This window comes from Bufo gargarizans, chromosome 1, assembly GCF_014858855.1.
Source record: "Bufo gargarizans isolate SCDJY-AF-19 chromosome 1, ASM1485885v1, whole genome shotgun sequence".
NCBI lineage: Eukaryota > Metazoa > Chordata > Amphibia > Anura > Bufonidae > Bufo > Bufo gargarizans.
In genome coordinates, this window is record NC_058080.1 from 741,173,198 (window position 1) to 741,189,751 (window position 16,554).

The window sequence follows — 16,554 nt, forward strand, 5'->3', positions numbered from 1 at the left end:
AATTTGAAATGCTGAATGAGGACAACAAAGAAGCAAGCATGGAGAATATTGTGACAATATCTGGAAATACATTAATACTAGGGATGAGCGAATCGACTTCGGATGCCTAATCCGAAGTCGATTCGCATAAAACATTGTTTTATACTGTACGGAGCGGGCGCTCTGTACAGTATTAGAATGTATTGGCTCCTATGAGCCGAAGTTATCACTTTGTGAAGTCTCACGAGACTTTGTGTAATAACTTCGGAAATTAATTTCTACTGTAAAAAACCTTTGTATCGAACTCGGGTTCAGTTCCAAGTAATAACTTCGGCTCATCGGAGCCAATACATTCTAATACTGTACGGAGCGCCCGAAGCATCCGAAGTCGATTCGCTCATACCCTAATTAATACACTCACTAAGTGAGGATAAGACATCAGTGTGCTTTGTATGAATGGTGAAGTCTGGGGACAATAATGGCAGATATAGCATGGTGACCCCAGGAACCTATTTATTCAAACAAGACCAAACTGTATTCAGCACACAATAGGATTTCATCAACCATTTAATATACAGTCTTCATTTAATTAAGTTGGACATTCAGCATTCAAAATTGCTGTAACAATACCAACAAGGGCTCACATTATGTTTAATTTCTGTACGAAGCATTTTTGGATGAGATGGAAAGAGTCCAAAAGCTACTATATTGAGATTGCAAAACTCTAGGTGTGGCTACAATATTATAAATCCCATAGAACTGCATTATTAATAATTTTGGGACTATGTGAAAAAGCTACAATGTTTGCTATATCAAGACTGCAATAGTCTATGTGGGGTTATCAATCGTGTAACTGCAAAAGTGAGAATTTTTGGATTGTGTAGAAAGTATTTTATACTGGCTATATTGAGATTGTATTGATTCATGTTTGGACTGTATGACAAAGTGGATAATTACTGGTAACAGCCCTACAGCTGGGAGGTGATATCTAATGAGCAATGAATTACTGCCACTAGGGCTCAGTGGTCAGTGCGATTAATTTATATTACTGGCTTTTGATCAAGAAGGTTACTTACATCCCGTTAACTTTATAAAGTATATACTATAGTCACTTTTGGGCTTTATTTGGGTTTGCGTTTTATTTTAATGGATGAATTTATCTATATTTTGTCTATATTAAATATATTTTTTATATTGTACGATCTTGAGAGCGTGTCGCTTAAATTTAAGATTTGAATTCTGTGTAAAATATTTCCCACATACTGAATGTGACTATGACTTCTCTCCTCTGTGAAATCTCTGATGTTTAACTAGACCTGATTTTTGTGTAAAACATCTCCCACATTCTGAACATGAATATGGCTTCTCTCCTGTGTGAATTCTCTGATGTTCAACAAGACTTGATTTTTGTGTAAAACAGTTTCCACATTTTAAACATAAATACGGTTTCTCTCTGGTGTGACTTCTCTCATGTGCAACAAGAATGGATTTTCCTGTAAAACATTTCCCACATACGGAACATGAAAATGGCTGTTCTCCTGTGTGAAATCTTTGATGTCTAAAAAAGTTTGATCTCTGTGTAAAACATTTCCCACATTCTAAACATGAATATGGCTTCTCTCCTGTGTGAATTCTCTCATGTGTTACAAGATCTGCTTTTTGTCTAAAACATTTCCCACATTCTGAACATGAATATGGCTTCTCTCCTGTGTGACTTCTCTCATGCATAACAAGTTGTGAGTTATACATAAAAGATTTCCCACATTCTGAACATGAATACGGTTTCTCTCCTGTGTGAAATCTCTGATGTCTAAGAAGACTTGATTTTTGTGTAAAACATTTCTCACATTCTGAACATGAAAATAGCTTCTCCCCTGTGTGAATTCTCTGATGTTCAACAAGATTATATTTTTGTGCAAAGCATTTCCCACATTCTGAACATGAATACGGTTTCTCTCCTGTGTGAAATCTCTGATGTTTAAAAAGACTCGCTTTTTGTGTAAAATATTTTCCACATTCTGAACATGAATATGGTTTCTCTCCTGTGTGAATTCTCTCGTGTGCAACAAGATAAGATTTCCCTGTAAAACATTTCCCACAATCTGAACAAAAATAAGGCTTCTCTGTTGTGTGAAATTTCTTATGTCTATGAAAATTTGATTTCTGTGTAAAACATTTCCCACATTCTGAACAGGAGTATGGTTTCTCTCCTTTGTGAAAGTCTGTTGAAAGACCTGACCTTTTAGTGAAATCCTTACCACAGTTAAACCATTCATCCTCTTTCTGATCTGTACTTGTTGTAACACACTGCGATTGGTCAGAAGGTTCCTCAAAATTATCGAGATTATATGACAGATCTGTACTGTGAAGTCCTTGATGTACATTAAGGGTAATTACATTTTCTCCTATACAGTGCAGAATGATATCTTCATCTTCAACTTTATAATTTCGTGGTAACATAAAGTTTCCATCAGAATTGTTACTGGGATTTTCTGTAAAGATAAAAATTGAAGTTGGTCATTTTCTTCCCTCAAACTACAAGGTAGACAAACTTATCACATTGCTTTTATGCTTAAAGTGGATCCAGCAGAAAAGAAGAGCATAAGCCATTCATTTTGAATCCACTCCAGAAAATACCTGCATGAGTGATTGCAGTATTATAAATCTTTCTATAACTTCCTGACTTACTTCAGAATACAGTTTTTACCGGGGCACGACTTGATATACAGTAAATCATATCTTAATAAAACTCTAAAAGTTGAAAAGCAAACCACCACCCAACCAAATATGAAACGTAAAGGCAGCCTATCACCGGGTTTTCATGTTTTAAGCTGCTTATATAGCGTTATTACACACATACACATGAATAAAACAGTACCTGTGATATAATGTTCCCATGCAGAGAAGCTGCAAAAACAAGGTTATACACTTATGCAAATTACGTCTCACATGTGCTCCGGGACTACATTATGGCTGTAAGTGCCCAGGCCCCTTGCGGATGAGCACGCCTAACCATGGAGCCCTCTGGTCTGCCCTGTAATGATCTCACGTCACCCTCTTCAGTTCTCACCTGCACACTTTACTGCTGGGCCCAGACATGCACAGTGCTCTGCCCACTATGGGCAGAGGCACAGACATATGCAGTGCGCATGCGGCAGTTAATGCCGCAGCTCACCAGCAGAGGACAGCGAGCTGCAGCATTAACCGATGCCTGTGCATTGCACATGGCTACCGTTAAGTCAGTCCAGGAGACCATAGTGAGCAGAAGTCTGAATATTTAACTGTTTCAGCTGTGATCATGTTTTCCATCCTCATGATTTTATGTACTTCTTCAGCCTAGTGAACATGAGAAGGAAGGACATCGGACTTCCAAAATCCAGGGATAACCATTCTCAGAAATTTGAAACACATTTTTTGTAATCTTGGTAAGAGAGCAGCACAAACTCCATGATAACTTCAACACTCTTTATATGTAGTACGTTAAATAAGAGGGAAACATTTTCCCAAAGACTTCTAAGTGCTTTGGAGATGCACCGTGCCCACCACCATCACACTACTTGGGTCAGGTATGGGCATCACATTACTCACCTAGCACCTACCCTATAGCAGCAGGGTAAGCTGCCAGATTCCTGTGCTGCAAGACCTCTCTTTCTCTGTGTATTTTAGGAAATACCCCGAAGGCAACAAAGAAACCCATGATTCCATACCTGTGGTGACATCTCCTGGAATGTCCTCCTCCACCTCACTCTTACACGGGGGATCGCCCATCATCCTCTCTTCTTCATCCTCCACTTTAATATCAGTCAGATCTTCCCCCTGATTTGTCATCTGTAACAATTCAGGACAATACAGCAGACAGGTGGGAAATCTAACAGATCCACAGAAGAGACCCCCACAATCTATGACCCCTCTATGACTGCAGGACCCCCTATATAGATGTGTATAGGGATCAGCTCCATCTACCTGAGGGCTCTCTGGGACCTTCTCCTCTGGACAGTCCTGGGAATACAGAGGACGGGGACATCTCTCTGGTGGATTTCTCCTCCTGGATCCATCTGTGGAGAATCAAGCACACAGTGATTGAATACATGGCCTCCTGTAGATCTGTCTATAGATCAGACTCTTCTCTCAGCTCCTTCACTTCTAGGTTTAGTGATCGGAGGAAATAACACTGGAGGGTTTCCTGATATCTCCCTCTGACAGAAGCTCCGACGTCAGGCTCTATACAGTCACACAGGGGCGGACATTGCCCAGAAGCTCCATGTATAATCTACAATGTATACGCTGCGGAACACGGATTTCACAGGATGCCTCTGATAGAGCAGTGTAGTCTACTATACCGGCCCAATGGAGGCCAGAAGGACACGCTCCCATCATGTGACTGGAGCCCTATGGATATGACTGACATATAAAGAACACGTAGCCTCTAATGTAAAGTGAGAAGAAACTGTGGAGCTCCTCCATTACATGTCACTGCACACACGTGTATACACTGCACATGACGGCTCTTACCTTGTGATATAAGAGGCTGGTGCTCCTCCATTACATGTCACTGCACACACGTGTACACACTGCACATGACGGCTCTTACCTTGTGATATAAGAGGCTGGTGCTCCTCCATTACATGTCACTGCACACACGTGTATACACTGCACATGACGGCTCTTACCTTGTGATATAAGAGGCTGGTGCTCCTCCATTACATGTCACTGCACACACGTGTATACACTGCACATGACAGCTCTTACCTTGTGATATAAGAGGCTGGTGCTCCTCCATTACATGTCACTGCACACACGTGTATACACTGCACATGACGGCTCTTACCTTGTGATATAAGAGGCTGGTGCTCCTCCATTACATGTCACTGCACACACGTGTATACACTGCACATGACGGCTCTTACCCTGTGATATAAGAGGCTGGTGCTCCTCCATCATGGCCTCCTTGTACAGATCCTTGTGTCCTTCTATATACTCCCACTCCTCCATGGAGAAATAGACAGTGACATCCTGACATCTTATAGGAACCTGACAACACAATGACACTGTCATCACCCAGACCCCTCCAGTGCGGTTACTGGAGAATTTCCCAGCATTCCCAGCAGTGTCACCTCTCCAGTCAGCAGCTCCATCATCTTGTGGGTGAGTTCTAGGATCTTTTGCTCATGTATCAGGGGGTGTGGGGGAGGCTCTGTGATGGGGTGAGGGGTCCTGCTCCGCCCTCCTGACTCCTGGAGATGGATGATGGGAGTCACACAGTCCCCCGATGTCTTCTTCACTATTGTGTACTCCTGTGGATGGAGAGAGACACTTAGGGAATAAACCCTTCAGGGGCCATGTGCTCTCCTCCGGCCCTCTCCTCCTGGTACAACATGCCTACTTACCTCCTCATGGCTCCTACAACATGACTATCGGTCACTGGTCACATGATACATCACTCACCATATTGGGGGCTGATCTTCAGGTTCTCCATCACTTGGAAGGTCTGGAGGCCGTTCTCTAGGACCCTGGACTCTTCCTATCACTTCCTATGATGGATTCTCCTCCCCGATGTCTGACTTGTTACAGAATACAATACAGAGGAGAGAAATCTAGAAAAGTTTACCTCTCCGCTCAGCAGGGAGATGATCTCCAAGGTGAGGTCTAATATTCTTCTGCTGATCTCCTTCCTGTCCATCCTTGGTGGTCATTCAGGAGAAGAGGAGAGCACTGGAGGAGCTGGAGGCTTCTAGTACTGCAGGCGCCTTTATGAGAAGAGGAGAGGAAATCATCCAGGGGACAAGACCAGATGTCACCTCCAGAACCGCACTTCCTGAGCCTGGAGGGGCCCCGCTTCTCAGAGCCCCCACCACATGGATTCCAGGGGCCCCAACATGGAGATCTCTGGTGGCTCCACAGGAGATAAATGTCTGATAGATGCAGGTCCCACCTCTGGGCTGTGCTCAGCTGTGTCCAGAACTCCTAGAGAAGAGACTGGAGAGAACTGAGCTCAGGCCGGGCCCCGCTCCATTCATTCTCCTCCTGGAGGCAGGGGCCCCTCACCAGGACAGTCAGGGGCCAGCGAATGATGACAACCCCCACTATCCCCACTACTATACCCCCATCATACTAAGCTGAGGAGCGGAGAAGGATTCCTTGTGTGTAATGGAGGAGAATCTCCAGAGGTGACATGTCTGAGCTCTCCACCACACTGTCTCCTCACAGCTCATCTTACCTGCAGGCTGGAGGAATGGCTGATACCAGAGAGAACAAGAGCCCTGACTACCGACTAGGACCTGCCCAGTGTCTGCTGCACTGCCAGAGCTGAAGGACCTGGGTGACGTCACTGTCATGTGATCAGTGCAGGGGGCGGGGCTCAGCAGTGGAGAGGAGAAGAGATGGTGAAGGACCTGGGGTTATGTCACTGTCATGTGATCTGTGCAAGGGGCGGGGCTCAGCAATGGAGAAGAGAAGAGACTGTGAAGGACCTGGGGTTATGTCATTGTCATGTGATCAATGCAGAGGGCGGGGCTCAGCAGTGAAGAGGAACAGAGGTGGTGAAGGACCTGGGATGATGTCAGTCATGTGATCCTTGCAGGATGTGTGGACCAAAAGAAATTGGAGTTGACACTCTCTTCTTTGATATCCTGTACATGCTGGGAATTGTAGTTCTCTGATATTCTATTCCAGGTGTCAACAACGTCCGACGCTCTAGCTGTTCTGAAACTATTGCTCCCAGAATCCTCCTTTACCTTTTATTGGAATAACAATAACAGCCAAGGAAGTGTGCATGCTGGGAGTTGTAGTTTCACAGCAGCTGGAGTGCCAAAGGTTGCTGATCTCTGTTCTATACTAACACTCTGGACATGCTGGGAGTTTTAGTTCTCTCCTGTGGTAACCTCTAATAACAGCCTAGACATGCTGGGAGCTGTAGTTCTCTGATTGAATGTAATAGCCTGGGCTCGCTGGGAGTTGTAGTTCTCTGATATCCTGTAATAGCCTGGACATGCTGGGAGTTGTAGTTTTCTGATATCCTGTAATAGTCTGGACATGCTGGGAGTTGTAGTTCTCTGATATCCTGTAATAGTCTGGACATCCTGGGAGTTGTAGTTCTCTGATATCCTGTAATAGTCTGGACATGCTGGGAGTTGTAGTTCTCTGATATCCTGTAATAGTCTGGACATCCTGGGAGTTGTAGTTCTCTGATATCCTGTAATAGCCTGGACATGCTGGGAGTTGTAGTTCTCTGATATCCTGTAATAGTCTGGACATGCTGGGAGTTGTAGTTCTCTGATATCCTGTAATAGTCTGGACATCCTGGGAGTTGTAGTTCTCTGATATCCTGTAATAGTCTGGACATGCTGGGAGTTGTAGTTCTCTGATATCCTGTAATAGTCTGGACATGCTGGGAGTTGTATGAAAGATATTTTTCTTTGGTGCAAAACCCTTCCATTGCCCCTGTGACACAGAACTGGTGCTGTTCGGTCTGAGGGTGACCTGTAGGCATTTTGGGGTTCAAAACTCCGTCTTAGGGCTCGTTCACATGACCATGCCATTCAAACTGAGGATCCGCAAAACACGGATGACGCCCGTGTGCCTTCCGCAATTTGCGGAATGGAATGGACGGCCCTTTATAGAACTGCCTATTCTGCCTATTCTTGGCCACGGAACGGAGCAACGGATGCGGAGAGCACACAGAGTGCTGTGAATTAATGGGTCCGCACCCAAGCCACAGAAAATGTGACTCGGATGCGGAACCAAACCACGGTCGTGTGAATGAGCCCTTACTGTTATAAGACAGTTAATCAGTCTGTAATTGTGTCGGTGACATAACGCCTTTTTTTGGGAGGGAGATGCACCTCATCTGCACCCTTTCTGTTGGTGACCTATAGCCATTTATTGGGTGCAAAACACTTAATTTGCTGCCGTGACACAGAAATACAATAATCAGTCTGTAATTGTGTCTCCCGTCTTGGGAGGGAGATGCACCTCATCTGCACCCCTGACACAAATGCACAACTGCTCGTCTGTCAGACAATTTTGTGGGTGACCATAAAAAAATTGGGAAATTGGGGACGTGGCCGTGGAGCTCCTGTTGCAGGGAGAGGACGTGGTCGATCTGTGCCAGCTACACGCACAAGTGAAACCCCTTCCTCTGATGGACGCCGCAGGCGACAGGACGTTCAGCGTCATTTTGTAGGCCCGAATTCCGGTGTACGAATGGTGAGGCCAGAACAAGTACAGGCGATAGTAGATTGGGTTGCTGACAGTGCCTCCAGTTATTTCACATTGTCTCCCACCCAGTCTCCTGCTGAAACCGCAGAGTTGGCACCTGCAGCCCATGGCCATCAGTCTTTCACCTCACCCCCTTGCCAAGCAGTCTGAGCCCCAAGTCATGCAGCAGTCTCTTCTGCTTTTTGATGACTCTGTTAGCAGGGTTTCCCAGGGCCTTCCACCTAGCCCTGCCCTAGAAGTGTAAGAGATTGAGTACACCGATGGCCAACCACTTATGTTCCAGGATAAGGACATGGGAGGACCATCGCAGCACGTCTCTGATGATGATGATGATGACGACGAAACATACTATAGGTGCCAACTGCTGGGGCTTTCTGCAGTATGCAGACTGGCCAGGAAGGCAGCGTTGAGGAGTGGGTGGCAGATGATGGCGAGGATGATAACATCATAGACCTCACATGGCAACCAGATCATATGAGTAACGTATGCAGTTTAAAGGAAAAGGTGGTGGTCACGCCCCGAAAAGAGGGAGCAGGGTGCAAAAGTGGAGCGGCCGTCTCCTAGCTAGTACTCCTCCTACTGCCCAACGCGCTAAGGGACCGAGCACACCAAAGCCAGCTCCAAGGAGTTCCCTGGCGTGGCATTTTTTCTGACAATGTGCTGACGCCAAGACACGAGTGGTTTGCACTCTGTGCAATCAGAGCCTGAAGCGAGGCCTTAATGTTCTCAACCTGAGCACAACCTGCATGACCAGGCATCTAAGTGCAAAGCACGAGCTGCAGTGGAGTAGACATCTGAAAAACTACGAAAGATCTCAGGCTCCTCTTGCTCCCTTTTCTACTGCGTTCTCGTCCTCTTCCTTCCCTCTTTGGAGCGATAGGGGCAGTGGCGTAACTACCAGGGAAGCAGCGGAATCGGCTGCTTCGGGGCCCGGGCTGACAAGGGACCCGGCACCCGGCAGCGTGTCAAGTTTCATCATGATTATTTAATAAGTTTTTCGGAACCCCTTCACATACACTGGCGCTGCGGCGCCGGTGACATTGGGGGCCCGGCCTGTCCCTTACACCCCGCCCCCCCAGTGCATCTTACTGTCAGCCAGCCAGAATCGAGCCGGTACAAGCCGGCCATGTTCTAATTATGCCCGCCCACCAAGTTCCGGTCCTGCCTGAGGTAACATGAAGCTGAGCATGCACGCTTACGTCAAAGTTATCAGCGTTCACTAGCCGGGCCCGGAACAAAGGAGCGCCGCGCAGGAGTCGGGACCGGGCGGGACAGGACCTCACCTCACGGGTTGCGGACAACTGCGGCGGTGCCAGTGACAGTCTGACAGACTCACACACAGCACTAGTCTGCCACTGCCCAGTAGCTCTCACCCCATCGCCCTGCCTTGCGGCTCTCTCTCTCTGCCAGCCAAGCCAAACACACAGCGGAGTCAGCGACCTCATCCTTAATCTTCAGCCACCTGCTACCCCGCAAACAGATGATGTGGCAGCAACACCACGGTCACCCAGCATCTCCATACTGTCACTGGGTAAATGCAGTGGCGGCTGGGCCTGAGGACTCCTGAATATTTCTCGATGCCTCCTGTTGCTTCATCCTCCGGTTCCTTCTCTACCGCCTCCTCATCACGGCAGTGCAACACCTGCACCACCAACTTCAGCACAGCCAGGAGGAAACGACAGCAGGCAGTTCTGAAATTCATCTGTTTGGGGGAAAACCCTACACCGCGCAGGAGCTGTGGACGGTCATGAAAGAACAGACCAATGAGTGGTTGGTGCTGCTGAGCCTCAAGCCCGGCCTGGTGGTGTGTGACAATAGGCAAAATCTCGTAGCAGCTCTGGCCCTAGCCGGTATGACGCACATCCCTTGCCTGGCGCATTTGGTGGTGCAGAGGTTCCTAAAAAATTATTCCGATATGTCAGAGCTGCTGCAGAAAGTGCGCACTTTCGGCGTTCTCACCCTGCTGCTGCTCGCCTGTCTGCACTGAAGCGTAACTTCGGCCTTCCCGCTCACGGTTTCATATGCGACGTGCCCACCAGATGGAACTCCACCTTGCACATGTTGGAGAGACTGTGCGAGCAGCAGCAGGCCATAGTGGAGTTTCAGCTGCAGTACGCACGGGTCAGTCGCTCTGCGGAACAGCACCACTTCACCACCGAGTGGGCCTCCATGCGAGACCTGTGTGCCCTGTTGCACTGTTTCAAGTACTCCACCGACATAGCCAGTGCCGATGACGCCCCCATCAGCGTTACTATCCCACTTCTATGTCTCCTTAGAAAAATGCTTTAGGAGATGATTTATGAGGATGTGGCACAGGAGGAGGAGGAAGAGGGGTCATTCCCACGGTTACCAGGCCAGTCTGATTACTTTTTGGCCTCCTTGCTGGATCCCTGCTCCAAGGACAACGTGCCGTCCTTACTTCTGACATTGGAGTGTGATCAGAAGATGCGCGAGTACAAGCGCACGCTGGTAGACGCGCTGCTGATGGCATTCCCACCTGACAGCGGGGGCACAGTGGAAGCACAAGGTGAAGGCAGAGGAGGAGGAAGTTACCAATGCAGCACGGGCACCGCCAGCACCTCAGAAGGCAGGGTTAGCATGGCCGACATGTGGAAAAGCTTTGTCAGCACGCCACAACAACCAGCACCACCAGCTGATATGGAACGTCTTAGCAGGAGGCAGCATTTCACCAACATGGTGGAGCAGTATGTGTGCACACGCCTACACGTACTGAATGACGGGTCTACCCCCTTCAACTTCTGGGTCTCCAAATTGGGCACATGGCCTGAGCTTGCCCTTTACGCCTTGGAGGTGCTGACCTGCCCGGCAGCCAGTGTTTTATCTGAACGTGTGTTTAGCACGGCAGGGGGTGTCATCACAGACAAGCGCAGCCGCCTGTCTACAGCCAACGTGGACAAGCTCACATTCATTAAAATGAACCAGGCATGGATCCCACAGGACTTGTCCGTACCATGGGCAGAGTAGCAAGGTATATTGGCTGCACCCGGCCATTGTTATACTCCAGCGCACTTTGTGCATTCTCTTTGTCATTTCCCAATGTTTTGGTGCCTCCACAAACAAAAAAAAGTAAGAAAAGATAAATATATAAAAAACTAAATTTAGAAAATATTGTTGGCTTCCACCTCCACCTCCTGGCTCAAGATTATTACGTCTTATATTGGTAGAGAAGTATACCGGCCGCACCCGGAAAAATGGCTAATGGTCACACACAGAATTAACAAGCAAAAAAAAAAAAACTGTATAAAAACGTTGTTGACTTCTTCCTCCTCCGCCTCTTCCACCTACATGTCCACAGCCTCCTCAACTTCCTACTGTACTCCACTTGGACCTCCACCTCCTGGTTCAAGATTAATATTTTTTATTTTTGTGTTTTTTATGTTATTTTAAGTAATTTCACTATCCCTATTTGTTTGCCGGGCAATTGTCCTGCTCTGACGCCCACTTTGGTTCCTTTTGCAGCCCTCTAGCCCTTTCTATGACTTTTTTACAGCCATTTTTCAGCCCCAAAGTTCGGGTCCCCATTGACTTTAATGGGTTCGGTGTTCAGGGTCAAGTTTGGGTCACGAGCCGAACCCGAACGTCCACTGGTCCGCTCATCACTGAGCCCATGAGCTCTTCCTACAGGAACAAGTAAGGGTGTGTGAGAGATTATTAAGTGGATATTCCTACCCTTATCCGTCCTGCTATAAAAATCCACAACGAAAATACATTATTTTTAATTTTTATTACAAACCTTATATACACGAAATTCAGTTTTCTCAACAGTTTTAACCCATCCCATTCCCGCTCCCCCCCTGTGGTTGCACATGGCTAGTTTCTATTCTATTTTAACCCTTCCATTAATTGCAATTTATCAAACACCCTTAGTACTTAAAGGGGTTTTCCAAGACTTTTAGAGTCCATTCACACTTCCACAAATGGGTCCCCATCCGTTCCGCAATATCGGAAATGGGTGCGGACCCATTCATTCTCAATGGGGCAGCAATCTATGCGGAGAGCACACTATGTGCTCTCCGCATCCGCATTTCTGGAGTGCGGCCCCGAACTTCCGTGCTTCGGCTCCGAACAAGAATAGGCAGTTCTATGGGGGTGCCAGCCGGGTGAACGGACGTGTGAATGGACCCTTAGACTGATGACCTGTCATCTGTATAGGTCATCAGTATCTGATCAATGGGAGTCCGACACCCGGGACCACTGCTGATCAAGTGTTTGAGACGGCAATGGCATTCCTCTTAGCACCGCGGCTTTCTCTCAGCTTTTCCTAGGCCAGTGACTAGAGATGAGCGAATCGAAGTTGACGAAGTGGAATTCAATCCAAATTTCAGGAAAAATTAAATTTGCACCGAATTCGAATTTCCTCGCGTTTTGTGGTAACGAATCTCATTTTTTCCTAAAATGGCTGCTGCACGTGTTAGGACATGGAGCAAAGAACTCTAGAGAACGAGGGATCACCCACAATGCCATGCATGAAGCCAATCAACAGCCAGCCAGCCAGCCAGCCCTGTGATGTCACACCCCTATAAATACCTCAACCATCTTGGATTCTGCCATTTTCTAATGCACTTAGTGCAGGGAGAGACGTCAGCAGGCGCTAGGGACAGTGCTAGGAAAGACTTTATTGTGCTGAAAAAACGATTTACCAGTTCAGGGAAAGATTATTCAAGGTGTAGGGAAAGTATAGGGAGGAATCATCTACACTACAAAATGAGAACAGGGTGCAATAGGGGAGTGTACAGCCTGGGTAATAGGAGCGATTCTATTACACCTTGCTGCACTTATTGGGGATCCAAATTGCTTTTAGGTTGTTTGCACTAGATGATACCTCTGTAATTCCAGCAAACCTTGTTTGTTATTGGGGTGCAAGTGCTATGTTGCAGGGTGTATTTATAGGAAATATACGTACGTCATATTTGCCATTCTGCGATGCATTTAAATAGTTCTACAGCTTTTTTGGGGGTGTATTAGTGTAAAAAAAAAGTATGTCTAATTTGCAGTTCTGCGGTGCAGTTACTTTGTACTACAGACTTTTTGGGGGTGTTTAAAGGGATTCTGTCACCAGGTTTGACCCCTGTCAGATAAAAATATGCTGATGTTCAGGGTGTCTTCACGATTCCTAATGTAGGCTTATAAATGTCATCTGTAGGCTCATTTAGCTAAAAAAAACAGCTATTACTAACCTGTCAGTCAAACAAATAAGGTGCCCAAGGGGATGTTAATGGATGCAAGGTGCCGGCCGCACCCGCCGCCGTTCATGCCCTGCGCCGCCTTTCCAGACTTCTGCGCCGCCTCCTAATCCTCTGTGCCGCCTCTCGCTCTCCCTCCCTCCCCCCTCCTCCTGCTGTAAGATCTCGCGCATACAGGGGTTGAGCGAAGTGCCGGCGCATGCGCATTTCGCTGTATGAATCCAAATGGAGAAGTCCGCACGGGCGCATCAGGCAGAGCCCTGTGCGCAAGTGCGAGATGTTACAGCAGAAGGAGGGGGGAGGGAGGGAGAGCGAGAGGCGGCACAGAGGATTAGGAGGCGGCGCAGAAGTCTGGAAAGGCGGCGCTGGGCACGAACGGCGGCGGGTGCGGCCGGCACCTTTCATCCATTAACATCCCCTTGGGCACCTTATTTGTTTGACTGACAGGTTAGTAATAGCTGTTTTTTAGCTAAATGAGCCTACAGATGACATTTATAAGCCCACATTAGGAATCGTGACGACACCCTGAACATCAGCATATTTTTATCTGACAGGGGTCAAACCTGGTGACAGAATCCCTTTAAGTGTAAAAAGTTAGTGCAGTTATTTTGTACTACACGCTTTTTTGGGGGTGTTTTAATAGTATAAAAAGTACATATTATTTGCCGTTCTACGGTGCAGTTACATTGTACTACAGCCTTTTTGGGGTGTATTAATTTCCTTTTAATTTAATTATTTTATCTCACAGTATGTCAAACAGACAAGTGAAAGGCCCTTCCAAGGAAACGGGCAGTGGCCAAAATGTTTCTGTCGCAGGCAGCAGAAAAAGGGGACGGGTCGCAGCAGGAGTCGCAGCAAGAGGCCTGAGCTCCTGGTGTCATCTAGCGGTCGTGTCTTGACCAGCAACCCAGTGGTGCTTGAATGGTTGACTCGGTCTTCTACTTCATCGCAAGTGACATCAGACACCCACAGCCAAGAGTCGGTGGGTTCTTCAGACACACTGCTTAGTTGGCATGGCCCAGGAGACGGCCCTGTGCCCTCACCTGTCCTCAGCCTGCCTTTGTCCTTTTCTGTTCCCTCTGCTAGAGAAGTATTATATGCCGTAGGCTCCGCTCTACTTTTCAGTGAGGATTAGATACTAGAGGACAGTCAGCAGCTACTGCCCAGTCAAGATCTAGAGGAGAGAGCTTTCTCCAGTAGGTGGGCAAGTAGTGATAATGAGAGTCGCGTGGGAGCTGATGTTGCGAGCGGTCAGGCTCCTGGCCCTGAGACCATTGAGGGGAACATCAGTGACATGCAGACATTAGTGGATGATGATGTGCAGTGGCTGGATTTGGGGTGACCCCAACGCTACGCTGGGTCCCCCGGACACCGTCGAGGTGTCACCACGTGTTGCTGCTCTCTGGAAAGGAAAGTAAGGCTTGGTGCACCCCAAGGGGAAATAAGTACAGAGAGTCAGGGTCTGCAGTAAACCAGGGTGCTTCTTTATTGGAGGAATTCAGGTATAAAACAATACAGGCGAGGCACAGGGCTGACTTCTCCAGTCTCCTCCCTTGTCCTCAGCCTCCACTGCAGGGACAATTCACAGTGCCCCTCCAGATACCACATGTGCAGGGCACAGCGGTGTCACGCTGTTCTGTACCTAGTTTGCCTGGGTTAACCGAGTCACACAGGGGAGGAACTGATCTGCGTCCTTCATCAAGAAATTGAATCCTGGCTTTATCCTTGACAACTCAAAATCTGAACCATGGTGACAGATAACAGGAAGAACATGGTGTCAAGGATGGCTGAGCCATGCGCTGTGCATAGTGCATGTGTTCAATCTGGTTGTAAAGTGGTTCCTGAAGTCTTCCGCCCACCTGCAAGACATCCTGAAAATGGCCAGGAAACTTTGCATGCATTTTTTCAGCCACTTGTACACAGCAAAGCACACCCTCCTTGAGCTGCAGCTATATCTATTGTATTACTCTTTTCTGTCCACAAGATGGCAGCAAACCAGATGTGTTAGCCTCGTGTGCATTTCTTTGTCTTAAGGTCACTGGGGGAAGGGGAGTTAGGTTGCAATTTTCAAATGTGCCAATGAAACTCAGGGATAAGGTTGGCAAACTACACACATTTTGTCAAAAATCTAATAGTCTTTTCTTAAGGAACACCCCTTTTGTGATGTCATTTCTGCTATTTAAGTGAATGTAACTTGAATAAAGGGCTCTTGCTCAGGGGGATGAGAAGATCTTTTAATGAAACCAACTTGTGTGTCTGGTCTCATTATGAAAGCAGTATGGAACGTGCATACTTATACTTCTAATTGATTTGGCACCACACAAAGAAGATGAGAATTGCATGAATTGCGATAACAATTTGGCATCCCTGGGTGGCAGACAGCTTGCGTAACTTCCGATTCAAACACCACAAGAGGACTTGCTCAAAACCATCAGACGAGGTCACATGCTACAGCAAGGTAAGAAAGCTTTATTTCTTAAATACCTTTTGTGAGCCTTTTTCCCAAGTAGATTCTGAATGAATGAATAACTTGTATAGCGCTACAATTGCGAACTGAATCGCCATTGTCCGCCTATGCCTTCAGAAGAGGTGGGTCTTGAGCTTCTTCCTGAAGGCCAGATGGTTTTCTTCTAAGCGGATCTTCGCGGGTAGAGTGTTCCATAGCCGGGGTCCTTGGACTGCGAACCTTCGTTTGCTTTTTGATTTGTAATGGGTCTTAGGGATATGGAGGAGGTTCTCGTTAACTGACCGGATGGGGCGACCTGGGGTGTAGTGCTTTATTTTGTCGCAGAGCTATTGGGGGGCTTTCCCTTGTGTACATTTGTGGGTGAGGCAGAGGGTCTTGAATGTGATCCGATCCTTCACGGGTAGCCAATGAAGGGTCCTCAGGGACGAGGTGATAGAGTCCCAGTTTTTTTTTCCCGTTATCAGTCTGGCGGCTGTGTTCTAGAGGACTTGTAGATGTGAAATTTGTCCTAGGTAGAGGGAGTTTGCGTAGGCGAGTCGGGAATTGATTGTTGTTTCAACTACTGCTGCTGTGTCTCCTTCAGAAATGAAAGGGATGAGTCTACGCAGCAGGCGAAGAAGGGGGTGGGATCCGCTGACTACTGATCCTATATGTGCATCCATTGTCATGTCTGAGTCAAAGAGGACT

The 16,554-nt window shown here is 47.2% G+C and overlaps 1 protein-coding gene across 1 annotated transcript in view; it reads right to left on the reverse strand.

Moving 5' to 3' along the window:
- Positions 1 to 539: 539 nt before the first annotated feature.
- Positions 540 to 16,554, reverse strand: part of LOC122930406 (zinc finger protein 850-like) — a 49,557-nt gene continuing 33,542 nt past the window's right edge. The window contains exons 5-6 of the mRNA XM_044283785.1: positions 3,687 to 3,738; positions 540 to 2,471 (exon numbers count right to left, since the gene is read on the reverse strand). Coding sequence (XP_044139720.1) covers positions 1,252 to 2,471; positions 3,687 to 3,738 — 1,272 coding nt within the window. The 3' untranslated portion in view covers positions 540 to 1,251. The remainder of the gene's footprint in view (positions 2,472 to 3,686; positions 3,739 to 16,554) is intronic.